The following is a 24,243-nucleotide window of genomic DNA, read 5'->3' as shown; positions in this document are numbered from 1 at the left end:
GGTGGAACTCTAACTAGGCTAGATAGATAGATAGATAGATAGATAGATAGATAGATAGATAGATAGATAGATAGATAGATAGATAGATAGATAGATAGATAGATAGATAGATAGATAGATAGATAGATAGATAGATACTTTATTAATCCCAATGGGAAATTCACAATTACGTGGGTACAGGTAATATAAGGGAGTGGGACTTACACTTATCAAATTTTTTGATCAATATTGGTACCGTTTTATACTACTGGGGAAAGTCCAGAAATAAAACAATCCTTACAATCTTCAGTACCAAAAATTAACAAAGAGAGAGAAAATAGTGGAAAAACTCTGGCTTTTTTTTAAAGCGGTAAAGAATTGTTAAAAAGGAAAGGATAATAAAATATCAAAAAGGACCAAAAAGAGTGTGTCTTAAAGGCAAATCAGGACAAACAAAATCTAATCCACTCTCCAGTCATCAAGAATCCACAAAAACAGATTAAGAAAAGTTGAAAAGTAAAAGGATCCAATAATTGATTAAAAAATAATGAAACTTCATTCAGCAACACTCAATGCCAATTTGAAGAACTTAACCTGCTGCCTAGAAAATACAGGCTGAGGGTGGTCCTCCAGCTGTATGCCATGGAAAGGACAGAAAAGTTAATATACACAATAAATACATTTAGCAACAGAAAGAACAAAATACACTGCTTTTAACCCTGGCTAAAACATGACAGGTACAATGTAATTGTGGTACTGCCAGAATGTGACATCATATAAGATGGTGGCATGAGAATACTGGTGTCTAAGTATATGGATATAAATACTTAATTGTTGTTTGTATGTTTAGAGTAGTTAGGGCTGAAGATTCTTAGTGATATTAGGACTTTATTGTATAAATTTTAACTTTGATTTTTGGAACTTGTCTTTGAATTTCATCTTCCAAACTTGACCCCTTCCTGTTTAAGAGTTTGCTCATTCTTCATCTCATAATCAATTTAAAAATTAGTGTTTGGGGAAGGTTGTTTCAATCATAGTTACAACACAATTGAACTGTGAAATGTAGCATTATGACCTGTTTTCACTGGAAAAATAAAAATTTTGCATGTTTTCTCAAGCTACATGGACCCATCATACAATTTCAGCTTCCTAATATTTTTTTTTTTCTTCACTCATTACATTTTGGTCATTAGCTTTCAAGAATGCTAAACTATGCAAGTCAAGCATACCAGTTTTGATATACGTTATTAAAGATGTTACTCTATATGTGGAATGTTACTTGTGCTTCTACAATTTGGCAAAAAATATAGAAACAGCATGCAAACATTTCTACATGGTTTAAATTAATATGTTTTTTCTCATTGTGATTAGTGTTACATGGTGCTGTGTGGATTTTAATAAATAATCGCACTCGGAATGGGTGCAGGTGTGTGCCTGATGGTGCTACTCTGGAGCAAATTGCAGTGCTTGGCCGATCACACACTCACGTGCAAAAGCAGGAAGATCAATTGGACGCTGCATTCTATCTTTGGGGAGGGTTGAGGGTCATATCTGCACCTAATTTGGCAAGGTAATATAAGAGAGGTTTGCATTACAAAAATGGGAAAGAAAACAGAATATAAATAGAAGAAAGAGAGAAGCCAAACAGAAGGTGAAAGTAGTTTACACTCAGCCATCATGGAGAAGTGGAGGCAAGTGGTCAGGGCCCTAAGAAGAAATGAGTAATTAATGTTTTAGGGGCAGATTGGTTCCCGGCTGTATAACTGTGGGGTAGTGGGAAACAAAAGAAGTTTTCCTAGGGATCCAGAAGATGCCAGATTTTGGATGGAAGCATTAGGGTTTATGAGTTTGTTTTAAAAGGACCTGTCTCTTGGATTTTAACCACACTCTTTTCTAAAGGATTATTTATTGGATTTTAACCTCCGCACTAATCACCTTGGTTTTATTGGATTATTTATTTATTTATTGAAGAACTTTTGCACTGTACTATTTATTTGAGCACTGTTTGGACTTTGTTTTGAACACTTTTTACACCTATCTCTTGCTGTAAGTGTGTGTCAACATTTGCCTAGCTCATCTCATTTACGGCTATCGACAGTTTGAGTTCAAGAGGCTCACAAAGGGAAGTGGGAGCATGGAGCCAAATCACACTGTCCCACTCATATGACTTGAAATTTGTATAATATAATGCAATTTTCTAATTACATTTACTTTTTCAGGTATATAAACTCATAATCTTTTTATCCTTGTATTTTCAATGTAGATGATGCCGTTATACAAAGATGCACTGTATACCATACTTCATCGGCTAGGCAACCCCAGCTCGGAAAATATTTCAGACAACAAAGAGCTCTACCAGTATGTTAAAAAGGTAGGATAATGATTTTAAGTATATCTATATACCTCATGAATCTCACAAGAATTTATTATCATGTAACTTTTACAGGTGAACTGGAACACATACAAATGTCAGTACATTAGGCAGAACAAAACAAAAGGCTGTATAGAAGAGAATATCAAACATGTATGGAAATTAAATTTCCCCAATCCAAGTTGTAAAGAAGAACAGATTTTTTATGAAAAATATATATATATATATACATACACTCACACACACATAGATACATATATATATATATATATATATATATATATATATATATATATATATATATATATATATATATATATATATATATACGTAGATACATTATATATATATATATATATATATATATATATATATATATATATATTGTGGAAGCTGGCCCAAACAGGTGGACACCAAATGTTCAACCAGCAACACACGCTTATTCATAATTACAGTGCACAGAACCCAGTACTCCCGTACTAATTACCCTTCAAGTCCTGGCCTCTCTCATTGCCTTTCACTCTTCTTGACCGCCTCCACACCTCTCCTCCGAGCTCCGTCCTCTCCCAGCCGACTCCAGCCATTGAATGGAGGGAGGCGGCCCCTTTTACATTCACCTGGACGTGCTCCAGGTGCCTCCCAGTGAGCTTCTGCTGGCACTCCCTGGTGTGGCGGAAGTGCCGGCTGTGCACCTGGAAGCACTCCGGGTGTCCCTCATCTTTGTCCCCCCAGGCACTTCCGGGTGTGGCAGAAGTGCTGAGGACCAGGGCTCTCCAGGCATCTGGGCACCCCCTGGCGGTGACCACGGGCCCCTATAGGGTTGAGCTTCCATGCTCCTTTCCCCATAGCTACTAGGGCGGTCGCTCCTTCGTGGTCCGGAGGAGGCGTACTCCGTCCTTCGGTCCTTCCAGGCATCCCGGCTGGGTACCACACGCAGCCGCTCGCCACAATATATATACACACACATATATATACATTCATTGCATTCGTAGTCTGAGTCTCGACGACCTGAATTGTGTGCGTGGTTACCTACCAGGTAATGCTTGTGGTTGGTCTGCCATTCTGCAAACATCCGCCACGGTGCCCTCTTTCAGTTGCGAGAAGCAGATCATGGAATGTTGCATAGTTTACTGTCAGATAATGCAAACAGAATGTGTCATGTGTTTCGCCCTCATTTAGGCTCATCAGCCGTACACACTCTACTGCTCCCCTCTCGGGGCATCGAACCACACACCGTGGCACGGCGTAAAGGGGCTTCGTCTTTGACGCTGACGTCCGAGGTTCGATTCCCCGAGAGGGGAATGAGGGCAAAACACATGTTGCATACTCTTTGCATTATTTGACAGTAAACTATACACACATATATATATATATATATATACACATACATACATACATACAGAGATTGGTTTCAGTGTACTCTACCACATCACTTCAACCAACTGACTAAAAGTGACAGAATAAGGATTTAATACAATAAATTAATTTACATATCATCCAAACTATCCATCCATCCATCCATTTTCCAACCCGCTGAATCCAAACACAGGGTCACGGGGGTCTGCTGGAGCCAATCCCAGCCAACACAGGGCACAAGGCAGGAAACAATCCCGGGCAGGGTGCCAACCCACCGCAGTCATCCAAACTATTTATATTTAAACCTATTAGCACAGAGATAATGTCATAATGTTATACCTATATTTTTGAAATAATTCTAAGGTCCTAAAATTGTTAACATGCTTAAAGTCTTTAACACATATCTATTTCTAAAGAGAAAGTTTTTACTTATAAATTCTTAAAATACAGTGTATTTAATAATAATTATCTCATTGTTCTCTTGTCTACAAGTGCAGTACAGGATACTGAGTATCCAGAAAAGCACACCCAGAACAGTCAAACTCACACAGAAAATATTAAAATGGAAAGGTATGCATTGATGTCCTTTTTTCTGCTACAATGCCTCCCTTTTGTTTTCCGAAAACAGTTAATCAAATATTTATTCTTCTCATGAAAAAGTAGCATAGAAATACAATTCTGGTGCTCCTCCAAATCTGTTTCTGTCTCTACTGAAGAGGTGTAGGGAAAAAATTCTTCACTGCTGTTCTCCCTGATATTTTTCTGAAACAATAGCACATCTATAATTGAAAAAGACACAACTAAATATCCATCCATCCATCCATTTTCCAACCCGCTGAATCCAAACACAGGGTCACGGGGGTCTGCTGGAGCCTATCCCAGCCAACACAGGGCACAAGGCAGGGAACCCATCCTGGGCAGGGTGCCAACCCACCGCAGACAACTAAATATGTATGCCTAAAATAACAATAATCGGATTACACAAATTTATTAACCCAATGTATCCCTGTAAGTGGGCAATTTCCAAAGAAGTCCCACTAGCTATGATTTAACGTGTATTGAATTTCCTCTAAAATCTGTACCCCATTAAAATGATCAACTTTTAATTGTGTAATCATGTATTTAATATTAGCATTTGTTTCTGTTTCCCTTGCATAAATCTCAATGTATTAATGAAAGTTCTTCAATAGATTAGGGAGTTTTAAATGCAGCATTTGAACACCATCAATAGCTACTAAACAATGCTGTTCTTTAGTTAAAGTTAGAGTTTGATTCCCTTCTACACAATACAGACTTGTTATGTTAATTGTATGAAATCTACCTTTGTCCTTCATTTTGTCTATGATCAGACCTTTCTAATATACCGTTGGTAACAACACAGGTAGTGTTGGCATTTACTTCAAAAATTTCAAAAATCTCTTCTTTATGACCAATGATATTCTCTACTGCCAATAGGAGTTCTTATACAAATGAAAACGATTTTCTCATCTTTCACACATATTCACATACACAAATTGCCCTGTCGATTTAGGCTTCACCACAAGAGTAGTATTAACATTAATAATAAATATGAAAGCAGTACTAATAGATGAAGAAGGTGAACATAATAAGGTATGGCAATGCACTAAGCTGCATGTAATTGTTGCCTCTTGATTGCAGTAATATTAAGAAGAATATAGTAACGAGCACCTCACACATTGTAAGGAAGTTCAAAGTTTGGTGCAAAATTTGAGAAATGGTTGGTTGTGACATACCCAATTCATCTCTATTGAAAAGGTACATTTTCCCTTTTTCTTTAACTTTACCAACATTTTCCTTTCAGCTGTTAGCTCATAGCTTCTCTGTGTAGATGGACTGATCACATAATGAACAAGATTTGTTATGAATTTTATTTCATCTCTGTCAGATAGTTACCTTGAGTTTATTTTTGTGCAGCATTTCTAAGTCATTCAGCCTTTTGTATGATTATCTCTGCCTGGGTGCCATTTTTTGGAAGTTCCTTGCAAGTTAAGACAACTCACGGGGTCTTCTAAATCCTGGTGAAGTCATACGTAGTTTCCAAAATTAGGAAAATTGATAAAATGCTTTACTCCTATTCCTAAGATTAAGACAAAATTTGTGTCATTTTGAGAATCTTTTCCTTTTAAAACCATTAGTGGGAGATGTTGACCCAGTTTGGTTTCTCTTGGAGTTTTTGTGATGTGGTAGAGGTTAGGAGTACCTGGTATGGTCCATTTCATCTTGGGTCCAGGTAATTCTTTCTCTTGAAAACCTTTACAAAAGCCCAGTCTCTGGGTTCAAATCCATATGGTGTTACCTCTGATGAGTTAGGAAAAGCAGACCACCTAAAACAGTAACAAGACTTGACATTTTTGCTCATTATTAACAAATATTGCAGCATTTAATTTGTTACTGCTATAAGTGCTTATGATTCCCATAGGGGAGCGGAGGATGTTGGTTGTTACATTGCTCTTTCCATTAGACCATTGTGAGGTGTTAGGTCTGTAGTTTTGTCCGGGGTTACACCTTAACATTAACACTAGTGGCAGAGCAGAAGACCATTTTAATCCTGTCTGGTTTTATTTTGGCTAATTTGGTTTTAGTAATCAGATTGGTCCTTTCCACTTCACCTGAACTTTAAGGATATCATGCAAAAGGAACAAGTTTTGGAATTTACAATCCTCAACATAAAACCTGAACAGCAGCATTAACAAATTGGATACCTTTGTTGGAAAATATGAACCATACATCTCTAAACATGGGTATGCTCTCCTTTAGTAAGAACTTAGCCACTGTAGTAGTGTTAGTAGTTGGTGTAAATATTCATGTTTTACATTTTGGTAACTGAGCAAAGTTTATTTGAATATATACAAAGGAACCGTATGGTTTTGTGTTATCTGATGAAGTAAATCTTATACACCTTATAAAGCTATTTTTTTACTTTGCAGCTTCTTTTTCCAACTCTTTACTAACCCACTGCTGAGTTTTTCTTAATTTCCTACTAATTCCAAATTTAGGTACTGTATGTTCCTGTCATGCATTATATTTAAAACATGTTTAAGCCTGTTCACTGTTTATCAACTGTCTCTATACTTAAAAGATTAACCCAGTTCCTCCTCATTAAATTTTGCCACATTTTAAGAGCTCTTATGCACTGAGAATTATATTATGGTCACTTGACCCTTGTGGTTCAGTCACCTCTGCACCTTCAATTCTGTTCTAATTATTACAAGATACTAAATCTAGACAGGCTTCCCATCACACTAGTTCTTTAACATACTGTTTTAAAAAACAGTCACTGATTACTTCTGAAAACCCCTGCTCTTATGCTCTGCTATTTGCAAAGTTAGCCCAGTTAATATTAAGGTAGTTAAAATCCCCCATGACTATAAAATTCCCCTGTAAATTTGGCTTTTTAATATTACAAAAAAAAACATTCATTGAGATTACTCTCAAACCTCCAACCCGCAGGGAAAAACCTGGTACTCCAGCCACCATAAAAAAAACTCACACTGGTTCCATTCCATCTGAACTAGTGTGGTGCTGAGGTATCACCCGCTGTATGGCTGCACTTGGGTCGTAATCTGGGTTCCTGAATTGGTTTGTCATGTGGTGGGTGTGGCAATGTGCTGTATCAGCGCATGCTCCTAACCTCTCTCCTCTCTTCCTAATGCTTTCCACACAAAGGCCAATGTCCTCACTAAGATGGATCTCATTGTCCAATTGTATCAGAACTGAAACTGATGATCACAAAGAACTTCCTTATAACACCATGTGACTGACACTGTTATGACATGTGATGTTAGTGTACAGCAACTATTTAAGACAATGATGCAGGGTATTCACCATTCTAGCTTTTAAATTCTTTAAACAAACCTACAAATTCCCATGTTTATTTTTCAGTTAGCACTTGCTGGAATATTAGATTGGGTTTTACATCCTGTTTTAGTACTGTGAGCAAGCAGCAAAGCCAGGAGATAAAAAAACATACCGTAGTTGGAACAGGCATGGGTCTAAAGTGGGAGAGGAACTAGATGAGAATTAACAGTCAAAAATAAGTGTAAAAGTTGTTACCATTACCTAGCACTAGGGCCTACTTAAAAATAAAGATAACTATACTAACGGACCTGGCCCAGGTGTCCTTTATAGAGATAATGTGCACCCCTAAGGTGGCATGGGAGGAGATTCCAGACCAGACACGTAGAAATAGGTGGGTCACGGTCACAAGGTGTAAGGTTAAAGGTGCACACTGTACAGGGGCATCAACCCCAGAATTTGAAGTGTCAAACCATTATCAAGTCCTTACGGAGCTGGACAGTGTCTCTGATGATTCTGAGGTGGTAGGCAGGAATGAGGAGCCCCAATGGGCTACCTCAAAATCAGTTCCCAGAAAGAAAGAGGTAGTGATAGTTGGGGAGTCAATCATTAGGGGGATTGAAGCACAGGTGTGCTCCAGAGGCAGAGTCTCACATGGTGTGTTGCCTTCCGGGTGCACAGGTGGGGAACCTCCCTGGAAGGGTGGATAGGCACTTGGCCAGAGTTGGGGTGGATCCAGTTGTCACTGTCCATGTTGGAACACAAATGACATACTGTACATAAGGGTAGTCTGTCAGTTCCGCGATCCAAATTCAAAGAGTTAGGAGCCAGGCTGAAGAGCAGAACTGACAAGGTAGGCTTCTCTGAAGTTCTGCCTGTGCCATGCGCTAGTCCAGGTAAGATTGAGGAGATTAGAAGGCTTAACACATGGCTCAAATCTTGGCGCCGGATAGAAGGGTATAGGTTTTTGAGGCATGGGACTCCTTTTGGAACAGATGGGACCTGTTCTGCTGTGATGGGTTACATGTGAACCAGTGGGGCACCAATGTATTGGGGAGGCATATAAGTAGGTGTTATGGCGTATAAAATCTACAAACTATTCTTTATATTTTTATTATTATATTTTGCTCAATCCTAACAAGATGAGTTCAGATGTAGGAGGCATTATAATAAAAAGGCATATCTTCTTCCCTTACACCTCAATTTTATAACAGTTGTTCACAGCATAGTGTTAAAATGGTTTTACAGCCTGGGAAAGGAAGACTGAGCCGATGCCTCAGGATATTGATTAATTTATGGATGGACATCTGGGACAACAATTTCATTTACAGGCTGGGAAAAGATGGATTAAAGAGTCTGAGCAAAATTCATCCATCATATTGACAGCCAACCAATCAGGTGTATGAAGCATTCATGTGTTGTGAAACCATGGCATGAAACTTTATAATAAACTAGGGGGCTCCGCCCCCTGCTCGCTTCGCTTGCCAACCCCTGGCGTTGGTAATTATAAATAGCGTGATGTACAGTGGTGTGAAAAACTATTTGCCCCCTTCCTGATTTCTTATTCTTTTGCATGTTTGTCACACAAAATGTTTCTGATCATCAAACACATTTAACCATTAGTCAAATATAACACAAGTAAACACAAAATGCAGTTTGTAAATGGTGGTTTTTATTATTTAGGGAGAAAAAAAAATCCAAACCTACATGGCCCTGTGTGAAAAAGTAATTGCCCCCTGAACCTAATAACTGGTTGGGCCACCCTTAGCAGCAATAACTGCAATCAAGCGTTTGCGATAACTTGCAATGAGTCTTTTACAGCGCTCTGGAGGAATTTTCGCCCACTCATCTTTGCAAAATTGTTGTAATTCAGCTTTATTTGAGGGTTTTCTAGCATGAACCGCCTTTTTAAGGTCATGCCATAGCATCTCAATTGGATTCAGGTCAGGACTTTGACTAGGCCACTTCAAAGTCTTCATTTTGTTTTTCTTCAGCCATTCAGAGGTGGATTTGCTGGTGTGTTTTGGGTCATTGTCCTGTTGCAGCACCCAAGATCGCTTCAGCTTGAGTTGACGAACAGATGGCCGGACATTCTCCTTCAGGATTTTTTGGTAGACAGTAGAATTCATGGTTCCATCTATCACAGCAAGCCTTCCAGGTCCTGAAGCAGCAAAACAACCCCAGACCATCACACTACTACCACCATATTTTACTGTTGGTATGATGTTCTTTTTCTGAAATGCTGTGTTCCTTTTATGCCAGATGTAACGGGACATTTGCCTTCCAAAAAGTTCAACTTTTGTCTCATCAGTCCACAAGGTATTTTCCCAAAAGTCTTGGCAATCATAGAGATGTTTCTTAGCAAAATTGAGACGAGCCCTAATGTTCTTTTTGCTTAACAGTGGTTTGCGTCTTGGACATCTGCCATGCAGGCCGTTTTTGCCCAGTCTCTTTCTTATGGTGGAGTCGTGAACACTGACCTTAATTGAGGCAAGTGAGGCCTGCAGTTCTTTAGACGTTGTCCTGGGGTCTTTTGTGACCTCTCGGATGAGTCGTCTCTGCGCTCTTGGGGTAATTTTGGTCGGCCGGCCACTCCTGGGAAGGTTCACCACTGTTCCATGTTTTTGCCATTTGTGGATAATGGCTCTCACTGTGGTTCGCTGGAGTCCCAAAGCTTTAGAAATGGCTTTATAACCTTTACCAGACTGATAGATCTCAATTACTTCTGTTCTCATTTGTTCCTGAATTTCTTTGGATCTTGGCAAGATGTCTAGCTTTTGAGGTGCTTTTGGTCTACTTCTCTGTGTCAGGCAGCTCCTATTTAAGTGATTTCTTGATTGAAACAGGTGTGGCAGTAATCAGGCCTGGGGGTGGCTACAGAAATTGAACTCAGGTGTGATACACCACAGTTAGGTTATTTTTTAACAAGGGGGCAATTACTTTTTCACACAGGGCCATGTAGGTTTGGATTTTTTTTCTCCCTAAATAATAAAAACCATCATTTACAAACTGCATTTTGTGTTTACTTGTGTTATATTTGACTAATGGTTAAATGTGTTTGATGATCAGAAACATTTTGTGTGACAAACATGCAAAAGAATAAGAAATCAGGAAGGGGGCAAATAGTTTTTCACACCACTGTATGTATGAGCTATAGCATAGTGTGAAGGTGTAGATGACGCATATAGGAAGCCAAGAATAAATTGCAAGGCACAGTGTAAAGATTTATCGGAAAATTTCTTTGTACACAACATTAGTACTAAAGATGGTGTCTTGTTCTTGAATGAGTTTCTCTTGGCATGGATCATTTATAACCTTAACTTTAACGTCAGATGAACGTCGAACTCGTGAGAAGGCCACATAAAGTTGTCCATGTCCAAAAATGGGGTCAGAGAGGTAGATGCCAACCTTGTTCATGGTTTGGCCTTGTGATTTGTTGATGGTCATGGCAAATGCAGGTTTAATGGGGAAGTGTCGCCGTTTAAGTGTAAAAGGTAATTCTAGGTCAGAACTTGTAAGGTCAAGTGTAGGAATCAGAACAGTATTGTTAGCATGTGATCCTGTAAGAAGTTTTGCTTCAATAACATTGTGTGTCATGGTGTTGACGACTAAACGTGTACCATTGCATACACCTTGTTTAGTGTTAAGGTTTCTTAATAGCATGATTTTTGTTCCGATTGTAAGGTTAAGATTGTGTTGTGGTAATCCGGCTGGGTTAATAGTGTTCAAATATTGTAAGGGGAAATTAAGATGGTCATTGTTGTCATCAGAATCAACTTTGTCAGAGCTTAGAAAGAGCCGTGCCTCTACAGGAAGTAATGCAATGACTTGGTTATTTATGTGATCAACATTAATATTTTTTGGACATAATATAATCCGTTGTGTTAAAAGGGGTATTTGGTCTAATGAGATTGCTGTTCCAAATATCTCTGTAACTAAGTCGTCACAGATAAAGGCTTGAGGAATTGTAATAATATCTGGGTGAAGTCCATCTGTATTGGTGAGTGTACCATCTCCCAGTTGTAATAACCAATTGTTATATTCTGGATCTGGACATCGCATGTTTTGTACCAACTGTATCTTTTGAAAGCAATGGCCATTGTTCACGTAACATTTTTTCTTCTGCGGTTTTAGAAGCGCGTTGTAGGCACCGACGTTTATTGTTTTTTTTGATGCAGGTTCGTGTTTGTGGTCCCATTACTCGAGCCGTCTCGTTCTGTACTTGTTTGTTCTTTATCGTTAGTAATATGGATAAGTAATAAGGAGGATCGCACTCACTGTTAATATGCGGACTGTTCGTTTCTTCGTATTATTACCAATCAGGTGTCGCGCCTGTATATGTATTGTAGTCCGGTCTCTTGTTGTGTATGTATGACGTCGTCCGCGTATTTTAAGGTGGACTGAACAATAGCTGAGCGCATGGCATGTGGAGCAATAGCTAAGCACTGTCTAAAATCTCCTCCTAATAAAAGTACCTTTCATCTAAAGGGAATATTATTATTCATCAACGCAATGCCAATTGTCCGCGTATTTTAAGGTGGACTGAACAATAGCTGAGCGCATTGCATGTGGAGCAATAGGTAAGCACTGTCTAAAATCTCCTCCTAATAAAAGTACCTTTCCTCCAAAGGGAATATTATTATTCATCAACGTTTGTAGAAGTTTATCAATGGTGTTGAGTAAGTGACTGGATGCTATTGTACATTCATCTATAATTAATAGTTTTGCAAGACGGATGTCACGTGCATTGTTACTGTTCATTTTCATAGTGGATACTGATGTTTTTGTGATTGGGACCGGTATTTTGAATAAGGAGTGACATGTGTTTTTGGAGCTGAGACATTTTTTCTTCCGCGGTTTCAGAAGCGCGTTGTAGGCGCCGACGTGTATTGTTTTTTTTCATGCGGGTTCGTGTTTGTGGTCCCGTTACTCGAGCCGTATCGTTTTGTACCCGTGATCGTGAATTCATGACTTGTTTGTTCATTAGTAATATGGATAAGTAATCGTGCGTTTTTTTTGAGGGGCGCGTCGCCTCATTTTTTATTTCTGTCAGTGGAGGGGGGCTTTGTGTGTCGTGGGTCTGAATCCTCTTTTTTGTGTGTGTCCTGTTTCGTGTGGTATGGGCTTCGTCTGGCGCTTTGTTGCATGGGTCTGTTGCTATGGGTGCGGAGCATCATTTGTCATTTTCCGGTGCTTGGAGGGTTTCTTCGTATTATTACCCATCAGGTGTTACGCCTGTATATCTATTGTAGTCCGGTCTGTTGTTGTCTATGTATGACGTCGTTTGTTGGCGTGCGTTTTCTTTGAGGGGCGCGTTGCCTCATTTTTTATTTCTGTTAGTGGAGGGGGGCTTTGTGTGTCGTGGGTGTGAATCCTCATTTTTGTGTGCGTACCGTTTCGTGTGCTATGTGGCGCTTGCGTCTGACTCCTTTGTTTTTGGTGTGCTAGGGGCGCGTTGCCTCATTTCTTATTTCTGTTAGTGGAGGGGTGCTTTGTGTGTCGTGGGTCTGAATCCTCTTTTTTGTGTGTGTCCTGTTTCGTGTGGTATGGCCTTCGTGTGGCGCTTTGTTGCATGGGTCTGTTGCTATGGGCGTGGCGCATCATTTCTCATTTTCCGGTGCTTGGAGGGCGGCTTTGTGTGGCGCCTGCGCACTTCGTCTTTTGCGTCCACGGCCCATGTCCCTGCGTCCATCCGGTTTACCATTCTCGTTTAGTAATATGGATATGCCTCATTTGAAAGCAACGTCAGAAGAAGAGAAACAGCGATGACGGAAGAGCAATGTCAGAGAAGAAAACAAAGACACGTATTACCAGTTTTCATCTGATTGTCAGTTAACAGCATTTTCATGAATATCGATTGCTAAATCAAATGCCGCCCTGGGATATTCATCCTTGTCATCTGTAACTTTTTCATAAGCTTTTTCTAAAGACTATATATATATATCCAGACTTTCCTATCAGTACTTATTTTCTATAATTCTTTGTTCCAGTGGTATTATTATTATTCTTGTAATAAATACCATGCTGCTTTTAACTTTCTATGCTTTGTCTTAATGTCTAGAGTGATTGAAGTAATAAGTTAGATTTCTTTGAGCACCTAGTGCAGCCGGAGATTTGTCATTACCTCTGTGCTGCGAGGTTTATTAAGGCTGCGAGTGAGAGCTCCACTCAATAGTAGGGAACAGTATGTAAAGTAAGGTATTCTTGATAAATGGCCTATAGTCAAGAGTGCTGAGCCTTTGTATGTTTAAATGTATTCTTGTAGACCAAAAGTAATATTTAGGTCTGAGATATCATTAAAATATCGTATGTTGATCATGCCGATAATAAGTAAGTCTCTTGAAGTGCTGAGTGACAGGCTGTGTTATTCCTAAAGCTCTTGTGTGGTTTAAAGTGCTAAAGGTTAATCAGCGTGTGTGTGTCATTCATAGGACACGGTTGTGGTTAGGGTCTGTGTGTATGCGTATAGCTATGTATGTGTGTGTTCATCTTAAAGTGCAACAGAAGACCGACCAGATAACGAACTTGACGAATACACTTACTCTTGAAGAAAACAGGTAAAGGGTAAATAGAGGGAAAGACTACGATAATACAGTAGGCTGGTCGAGGATTGTTTAAACAAGGGAATGGGGGAGCAGGAAGTTTAGAACAGGCCAGGTTTAGATTTATAAATGGAGGAATAAACAAAGGTATAGAAATAAAATTGTGTAGCAATGTAAATTCTAACCCAACATTTAAATGTAGAAGTAGTAATACATAAAAATAGCTTGTCTTAATGCTAAAATTATCAAAAATAAGGTAAGTGAGTTGGAGCTGTATGTAGCAGAGCATAATTATATTATAGCAGTAACAGAAACCTGGCTAAATAACAATGGGGGATGAGTGTAACATAGAGGGATACACATTTTTTAGGAAGGATAGACAGAACAGAAAAGGAGGTGGGGTTGGTGTTTATGCCAAACAGAATTTAAACGCAAGTCCTCTTACGTTGGACGATGAGCCCCATCTTAGTGAGGAGATGTGGCTTCGCCTGGAAAACATTAGGGAAAGAGGACTTATTTTAGGAGTGTGTTATAGACCACCCAATTCAGACAGTAATTTCAACACACATCTTTTTAGTAATATCAAAAAGGCAAGTTTACAGGGAGATATTATAGTCATGGGGGACTTGAATTATCCAAATATTAACTGGGATAAACCTTGTAGATGGAGGAGCACAAGAGCAGGAGTTTTTAGAAGTAATCTGTGACTATTTTTTAACACAGTATGTTAAAGCACCAACACGGGGTGAAGCCTGTCTGGATTTAGTATTTTGTAATAATCAAGATAGAATTGAGGGTGTAGAGGTGATTGAACCACTAGGGTCAAGTGACCATAATATAATACAATTCTCAGTATTTTGTAAGAGTGCAGATGCAAAGACTAAAATTGTTAAGTTTAACTTTGGAAGGCACATTTTGAGCAGATGCGACAAAGTCTAAGGAGGATAGACTGGGATAAGCTTTTAAGTGTGCAGACAGTCGAGGAGCAGTGGAACAGGTTTAAAAATGTTTTACATGTAATGCAGGACAGATATATACCTAAATTTGGAATTAATAGGAAATATAAAAAAAACTCCACAGTGGATTAATAAAGATTTTAAAAAGAAACTAGAGAAAAGCCAAGCAAAATGACACCTTTTATTGGTTAACTAAAAAGATTACAATATGCAAGCTTTCGAGGCAACTTGCCTGAAGAAGGGGCCTTTGTTGCCTCAAAAGCTTGCATATTGTAATCTTTTTAGTTTAGTTAATAAAAGGTGTCATTTTGCTTGGCCTTTCTCTACATTCATAATGGCTAACACGGTACAACACCCTAGTAATAAAAATAAACTACAAAGGAAAAAATTGCTTTATAAGCCATGTAAGACTAATGACTGCAAAATGAATCTTACAGCATATGAGAACATTAGGGCAACCATTAAGAAGGATATCAGGGAGGCTAAAAGACAGTTAGAGAGGAATATAGCAGATAAGGCAAAAGATGACCCTAAGAGATTTTTTCAGTATTTTAATAGTAAAAGAACAGTCAAGAAGGAGGGGAAGAGCATCAGAAATAGTAAAGGGAAATTAAAAGATGCAGACAGTGAAATAGCAGATGCCCTAAACTTGCATTTTTCTGAGGTCTTCACAAGTGAGGAAGTCGATAACCACCCAGAGCTAAATGGGACTGCTACGGAGGAACTGAAGGATTTGGAAATTGTAGAGGGAGAAGTACTGCTTAGATTAAATAGGCTGAAATCAAACAAAATCACCAGGACCAGATAATATTTACCATCGAGTTCTTAAGGAGTCTAGTGAGTACATATATAAACCTTTGACACATATTTTTAGGAAGTCACTGCGCACTGGACAGATTCCAAAGGACTGGAAAATGGCAAATATTATCCCATTGTATAATAAAGGTGGCGGAGCAGATCCAAGCAACTATAGGCCAGTAAGCTTACCATTCATCACAGGAAAATTCATGGAAGGAATTACAGTGGTACCTCTGCTCACAACCGTAATTTGTTCCAAAACTCTGGACACAACCTGATTTGGTCGCAACCCGAACGTAATTTCCCCATAAGATTGTATGTAACTATAATTAATCTGTTCCAGACCGTACGAACTGTATGTAAATATATGTTTTTTTAAGCACAAAAATAGTTAATTATACCATAGAATGCACAGTGTAATAGTAAACTAAATGTAAAAACATTGAATAATACTGAGAAAACCTTGAACAACAGAGAAAACTAACATTGTAAGAGTTTGTGCTACACCTTTACGAACTGCTCGCTGTAAACACTTTTTTTATGAGTTTTAAGCACAGGGAAAAAAAATTAAATGCCACTTCTCTTGTGAAACTTTTCAAACCATCCTCTACTGGCTTTAGATTCCTCTCCTTCGCACTCAAAGAAGGATTTTTTTCAGCAAATCCCCATGAATCTTCCTGGTTTTCTCGCATATGATCGTCTCGCTTATGCTATCCCCTGTAAGTTGCTTCTCGTTCAACCACACTAGCAACAGTTTTTCCACCTCTTCCAGCACTTGAGGCCTCTGCTTGGTTAACATTATAACTCCTTTGGCAACATCAGCTGCTTTGTTAGGCCCTGTATATGCAAACAAAAGAGAATGGAAAATCATTGGTGTATACGAACTCGTGTAGGGAAAATGGCTGCCAATGTTTTTGTTCGCCACCAGAGTGTGTGGTCGTGAACAGATGCAAAATTTTGGCAAACTTTTTGATCATAACCCAATTTGTATGTGTTCAGAAACGTTTGTGACCAGAGGTTCTACTGTATTAAGGATAAGATTGAGCAACACTTGGCAAGAGTGAATTTTTCGGAACAGTCAGCATGGGTTCAGAAGAGGGAGGTTGTTTTTTACTAATATGCTTGAATTCTATGAGGATACGATCAAAGTGGAGCATATGATATTATTTATCTTGACTTTCAGAAAGCATTTGATAAGGTGCCACATGAGAGCTTGGGCATCAAACTAAAAGAAGTGGGAGTTCAGGGTGATGTTTTTAGATGGGTGCAGAACTGGCTTAGAGGGTGATGGTGCGAGGAACCTTATCAGAATTGTTTGATATTAAGAGTGGTGTTCCACAGGGGTCAGTGTTAGGGTCACTGCTATTTTTAATATATATAAATGATTTAGATGGGAATATAAGTAACAAGCTGGTTACGTTTTCTGATGATACCAAGATAGGTGGATTAGCAGATAATTTGGAATCTGTTATATCATTATAGAAGGACTTGGATGATATACAGGCTTGGGCAGATTTGTGGCAGGTGAAATTTAAAGTCAGTAAATGTAAAGTATTACACATAGGAGGTAAAAATGTTAGGTTTGAATACACAATGGGCGGTCAGAAAATCGAGAGTACACCTTATGAGAAGGATTTAGGAGTCATAGTGGACTCTAAGTTATCAACAGTGTTCAGAAGCCATTAAGAATGCAAACGGAATGTTAGGTTATATAGTACGATGTGTGGAGTCCAAGGAGGTTATGCTCTGGTGAGGCCTCATCTGGAGTACTGTGTGCAGTTTTGGTCTCCAGACTACAAAAAGGACATAGCAGCGCTAGAAAAGGTCCAGAGAACAGTGACTAAGCTGATTCCAGGGCTGCAGGGGATGAATTATGAGGAAAGATTAAAAGAGCTGAGCCTATACAGTTTAATCAAAAGAACATTAAGAGGTGACATGATTGAAGTATTTAAAATTATGAAGGGAATTAGTACAATGGATCGAGACTGTTATTTTAAAATGAGTTCATCAAGAACACGGGGACACAGTTGGAAATTTAAGGGTAAATTTTGCACAAACATTAGGAAGGTTTTCTTTACACAAAGAACGATAGACGCATGGAATAAACTGCCAAGTAGTGTTGCAGATAGTAAGACTTTAGGGACTTTCAAAACTCGACAATGTTTTTTTGGAATAAATAAGTGGATAGGACTGGCAAGCTTTGTTGGGCTGAATGGCCTGTTCTCATGTAGATTGTTCTAATGTTCTAATGTTTTAAAGATTTCAAGGATATTGGATATTATTTATCCATTGACAGATAGAAAAAACATACATTGCCATAATATATAAACTTTGACTTTCTTGACATCATTAACATAGAATTTGAAGTGACTTAGCAATCCCAGGATGCCCCAAACAAGGGAAAGAATGGCCACACTCTGACTACCTTTTCAGGGACAACAGTTTCCCCTTAGGGACTTCAGGTTGTGGTGGGCAGTAAGACCATTCAGTCTTGAAGAGAGTTAAGCATTTCTACAATAAGTGCACCAAAACATTTGCTCATAGGAATAATATTCACAGGTTCAGTTAATGCATTTTCTGGCTTGAAAAATCTGGACAGGATGTCAGAGTTTAAAATCACGTTCCCTGGGAGAATAAGTAACCATGACAATAAATCAATTAAAAAATAATAGACAACAAATTTGATGGGTATTTAGGAATTTTTCCAACTTGAGATATGTCAGTTTCTTGTTATCTGTAGTCATGTTGGTTATTAAGTTGGCTCTGAAGGAGTGGCACCATTGGTCATTGTGGGACATTAATTCACTACATGTAGTGAATTAATGTCCCACAATGACCAATGGCACCACTCCTTCAGAGCCAGCTTAATAACCAACATTTCCCGATCAGCTATGTCATGATTTTACTCCGCAGTGAATCATTTTCTTCTTCAGTTTTTATCTAAATCTTAAATAGAAAAGAAAATCCTGTGCTGACCTTTATGCCGTCACAAATGACGACATCACCATTTACGTATTCCTAAAGGTTCATACTACCCATGCAGACCTCTCAAAATGGCAATGTCCAAAAAGAACATTACAAATTATAAACTTTTAAGTAAAGCAGTAAATCACAAAACAGCAAACTTTGATTCTTTGGTTTGTGAAACACTCTATTTGGTTTTTATTGTTACCTATAAAATAAAAACCCAGGAAAAAATAAAGATCAAATCATAACAACACTTGGGCCTACTTAAAAATAAAGCTAACTATGCTAAAAATTTCAAGGATGTTGTTTATCCACTGAGGGATAGAGAATACTGAAATTTCCACCAAATTTGTACCATTACTTCCTTGACGTCATTACCATAATGATTGTGATGACATGTCTTGCCACATTACGTAAACAACTCAAAATAAAATGGTATAAAACTTCAACAAAACAAAACTCGTATTAGACTTTGGAAGCAGAATGTTGATAAGTAAAAAAACACCAAAGGGACAAAAATACACATATACGTCGTAATTTCACATAACCCTTCTCCCAAGGAGCATAATCCAGACTTGCCTTGGATGGAATCTGGTTAGAATGTGTGGCAGAGACCAAAGAGCAATATTCCAGTCCATATACCTGCCAGTCCGCCAAGTAGTCCACTCTGAAACCATGATGCCAGTATTGTACAGATTTCAGATTTGCGGTGGCAATCAAGCACATCTAGGGAGGAACCACCAAACTCCATTTATAACAGAAAACCTAAACTGGTTTTAGTCATGAAACATGAAAGAAAGAATGAATTCTAAAATGTTGTGCCAAAGCCTGGGAATGAGGAGACAAAGATTGTGTACATAAGTTAATATTGCTAAGCAAAATGGCTCTATTTCCCAGTGTACAAATGTTTAGTGACGTGTATTATAAACTACTAGCCAACCCATGGCGTAGCATATGCCGCATAATTATGTATTGATGGGTGAACACTTGCTGAACGACACAGTTGTCCAAATGGGGTGGGTTTGTGGATACCACTGTGAGTGAATGAAAAGATGGACCTCTGGAGAGAGCAACATACAATTGTCCGTGACTAAAAGCGGGATCGTCTGTGACGATGGAAGCCATGCTGGTGAAAGTTACTTCGTCGGTAGGGATAAGTTTCAGCACTTGTTCATTAAGGTGTAGCGAGTCTTCGTTGTTGACGCTTAATATAGCTTGCGTACTGAGTTGTTCCGGAGTCGCAGTTGAGAAACACTTTTTTAATGTCTTTTAAGCACAGGGAAAAAAATTAACATCTGAAACATCCGTAATGTAATAAGCCACCAAGAAAAGTAACATTGCAATAATGCACGCTAAGATCCGATCGCTGTAAACAGAAGTGAAAAGCGCAGTGGTAGTGTTGCTGCTTTACAGTAATGAGACTGTGGAAGATTTTGGGTTCGCTTCCCGGTTTCTCCCTGTGTGGATAGCGCTTTGAATACTGAAAACACCGGTATATCAATGTAATGAAGTATTCTTATTCTTATGTATCCAGCGCTCGTTCTCTCTCGCTCGCGCCTGTATGTGTGTGTGTGTGTCGCTTGCTCGCTACACATGTTCCTGCAGGCATACCAGTAAGTGAATGAAAAGATGGAACTCTGGAGAGAGCAACATACAACTGTCCATGACTGAAAACTGGTTTTGGCAGATACATGCACATCTTTTTGAAAGTTTGGCCCTGTGCCTTATTAATTGTCATCGCAAAGGCAAATCTAACAGGAAATTGTCTTTGTGTTAAAGTAAAAGGCAAATTATCCGCAACAAAAACTGTTTTACACACTGCATACCAACCCGTTGCGTAGTATACGCCGCATAATCACGTTGCTTTTTTAATGTTTTTTAAGCAGAGGGAAAAAATGAACATTTGCAAAATCTGTAACGCTGCTTTCAGTAAGTACAACGCACACGCGTTTAATTTGTCGGCCACTTTTTGCCAGCCGTCTTTTCTGGTTTGGGCTGCTTTTGCAGTGTTACCGTTTGTGCATATTAAATCTTGAAATCCTTCGAGTAACTAACTAACTAACTAACACCCACCCACCCAGCTTGTGAGAAAAAAATGCGCCCATTCTTTCATCATTTTGTTGCAGCCCATCAAAGACTTGCTGATCATGTTTTCTAGACTCATTATACATTGGCTTTTCACTCAGCGTGGGGGCGCGCATTCATCTCGGATTATTACATCCTGCTAGACTAATCTGCTACATGGCTGCATTTGAAAAACCGACTTATCCCTGATGAGTTTCACCGGCATTAATGATTAGGAATCTGGTTGGAACAAAACCCTGCATCCACAGAGGCTCACGAGGACCGAGTTTGGGAAACACTGAACAGAGATGAAACCGACTCAGGTGAGGAGTTGGGGCGGGCAAAGTAGTTGCAGCTATTGATTATTCAGTGTTGTTTGCCTGGGTGTCTGATCTGCTGAACGGGATCATAAATAAAAGGAAAACAATGTGAAGGCAATGTCACAGGTGATCCTGTTGTATAGCAGGTCCACAGCTCCCCTTCAAAAGGCCATTTTTAAAAAAATAATCATCGCACTCACAGCGTAGCGAGGGGCGTGGAAGTGTGGCTGAAACGGTTTCCGGGTGGAGTCGTGCTGCGGGCATTTCTCCCCTGTGCAGTGTGTGAGCGAGTGAGGAGAGAGAGAAAGCTGGTACGTTACAGTGAGCGAGAGCAGGCTCGAAGGCAATGTGTTCCTGTGGTATAGAGGGTCCATAGCTCCCCTTCAAAAGGCCATTTTTAATCAGGCGACTGACAGTAGTAGAGTCAGGCACAGAGAAGGTCAGCTGCAGAGAGAGCGTCTCGACTGTTGCAGGGCCTGCATCGGTGAAGCAGGTGAGACGCTAATGAAATAGAGGCACAGGCCTTATTGGTTTTTAAAGACTGCTTCCTTCATTGTGTTTTAACCTCAGTTTTAAAGGATTGCGCGGCTCTCTCTCTCGTGCTGCCTGTGTGTGCCTCTGTCTCTCTCTGGTGTTGCCTCTGTGTGAACCAAGGTTCCACTGAGGTTGACTAATGAAAAGTCAACGTGGTTCAGAGCTGCATGTGGACTGTGGCACAGACAAACAGAAATGACGGCATGTTTTCCCAGGCGTCGCGTCCGAGTTGGTGGGCATGGCTGTGTGAGTTTTCGTCGTATCCAATGGTCTTAGAGTTGGTGGGCGTGGCTCCTTCCTGCGTGCTTTCATAGGTGTCTTGCCTGCTCTGGCGGCGGCTTAGAGAATCTATATATAGCTCCTTCCTGTGTGCTTTCATGGGTGTCATGCCGCTCTGGCGGCGGCTTAGAGAATTATATATATAGATAAAGACACTTTTGGACTGGTTTTATGCTTTTTATTTTCTAATTAAGGCACCATTTGTGAAGGATTCTAATTTTGATCTATAGGTAGATATTAACTGACTATCTGGACTTTTTAAAATAAACCAATATTTGTCATAGTTTTCAAATTAGACCAGAAATTATGCAGCCATATTTTTTAAATTAAGTAAAACATCACAACATGCAACAGTTAAGGGGATACTGTTTGTCTACTCATTGGTCCTAACAATCAACCCTGTGAAATCAGCAATGAGTACAATTTTGAGCACTTCCTTATTGTCAGCCCCAGCAGACAGTACTCATACTGTATTTAAACTAGTGATCTGTGTCTGAAAGGGACACAATTTTGAGATCCTCTTCTTATTGTTAACCAATCATGGTGTGAATGATTTTATGCTTCTGACTTTAACAGTGCACTTATTACAGTGGTTTCAGGTGATCATTAAAAGTATGAACCACACAAGTTCTCTTTTGCTTTCTTTTTTGATTTCAAGGATATAAAAACAATCATTTGAAATTACATTTTTTGGTTCTTTTCAAGTCTAGCAGCAACACGAAGAATTATTATTATTATTACCATTATATCGTATCATCCTGCTAAGTACCATTACATCTCTCTTAATGTGCAAGCAGAGCCCACAGTTTGGCACCACAGAGTATAGCCAAATGCCACAATCTGCATATTTAATAAACAATATATTTAAACTAAACTACTATTGCAGTAAACATTTGATGGAGAAAATCACCAAAATTTCAAGATGATCTCGAAATAGCACCATACTTAGTAAGCTAGTCTAACATCTTGATCTACTGCTGGTACAGTGTGATGACCAACTCACTCTCCCTAACCTGCAGGTACACCACCAGACCTGTGGCCTCGCAAGCTGAGAACGTTTGATCTGACAAGCTGTACCTCTTCCAAATAAACTTCCCCAATTGACAATCAAAAATAAGCCAAAAAACAAACAATATGTAAAATAATAAAGTGATTATATATTAATAAAATAAAAAATGAACAACCTCCAAATAATATATATATCACACCCCAACCAGCCCTGACATAACACTCAACCTTGAAAGTGTTCAGAACCCCGGGGTTTTGCGGTGCAAAAGTGAAGTTGTCAGGCGTTGAAAGTGCCAAGTAGAAAAGGGTGTAACTGACTTGGATCGCTGCTTTCTCCTGGCTCTACAATGAATGGCCATTAAGTAAAATGGGATTTCTCTTTTTCTTTTCTTTTTTTTTTTTTTTGACCTCCTGTTTAAATAGTAAATGTCCCAGATGCAGGTGATGGCAGGACAAATTATCATGAGCGATCATGGTTCCACAGTGTTATCCTTCTCCCTTTGTTTCCAAGGGAGTATATTTATATAGACACACAATCCATGTAAACAGGACAACGATACAAAAGATGGGACTCAGCACAAAATACACTTATAACGACGTTAATCATGTAGCACTACTACAGCAGTACTGAGATGCATTGCATTGGACTTGTTGTATCTAATAATGATATGAAACCAATTATCTGTTTTCTTGTAAATTAACTTCAAAACCAGATCTGCAATTACATTTTTTGGAAAAGATTAATAGAATTTTTTTTTTATTTTTGCTCCCTTAGTGGTTATTTCAATTGCACAGGACAAAATACTGATTTTCTGGGCAGTCGTTTATAATCTTTTGGCTATCTCAACATTAGAAACATGTAAAGCTATACAGTACAATGGCACATTAAACAACATCTGAAAAGTAAATACATACCCTACTAGAGAATGAAGAACTAATCATATTAGTCTCAATATTTTCTTTGTATAACAACAGATAAAAGGTTTATGTCCTGTTATTCCAACCGACTTATTACACTAAATGTGAGCAGCTATATGTTTAATTTCAGTTGACTCCATATAAAATTATTATTTAGGTCTGCTACATAACTTTGTTTAGCAATTCAAACACAACTCCCACTAAGTAGCATTTTTGTAACTAAGGTAATAACCATGCGATTACCTAGATATTGATTCACACTTTTTAAAAAAATAGATGAATTTTTTTAACTGTTTTATGCACAAACCATTCTTTGCAAATTTATTGTAGCATTA

The 24,243-nt window shown here is 38.8% G+C and overlaps 1 protein-coding gene across 3 annotated transcripts in view; it reads left to right on the top strand.

Moving 5' to 3' along the window:
- Positions 1-24,243, top strand: part of unc13d (unc-13 homolog D (C. elegans)) — a 407,222-nt gene that overhangs the window by 34,743 nt on the left and 348,236 nt on the right. For 2 of the 3 annotated variants that reach the window (XM_051936229.1, XM_051936228.1), the window contains exon 2: positions 2,243-2,350. In XM_051936229.1, coding sequence (XP_051792189.1) covers positions 2,243-2,350 — 108 coding nt within the window. Of the gene's footprint in view, positions 1-2,242; positions 2,351-24,243 lie in introns of those variants that run through there. The other variant, XM_051936230.1, reaches the window with a different exon arrangement.

Source organism: Erpetoichthys calabaricus, chromosome 14 (assembly GCF_900747795.2).
Source record: "Erpetoichthys calabaricus chromosome 14, fErpCal1.3, whole genome shotgun sequence".
NCBI lineage: Eukaryota > Metazoa > Chordata > Cladistia > Polypteriformes > Polypteridae > Erpetoichthys > Erpetoichthys calabaricus.
Note: the sequence above shows the minus strand (reverse complement) of the source record. Positions and strands in the feature narration are given on the sequence as shown.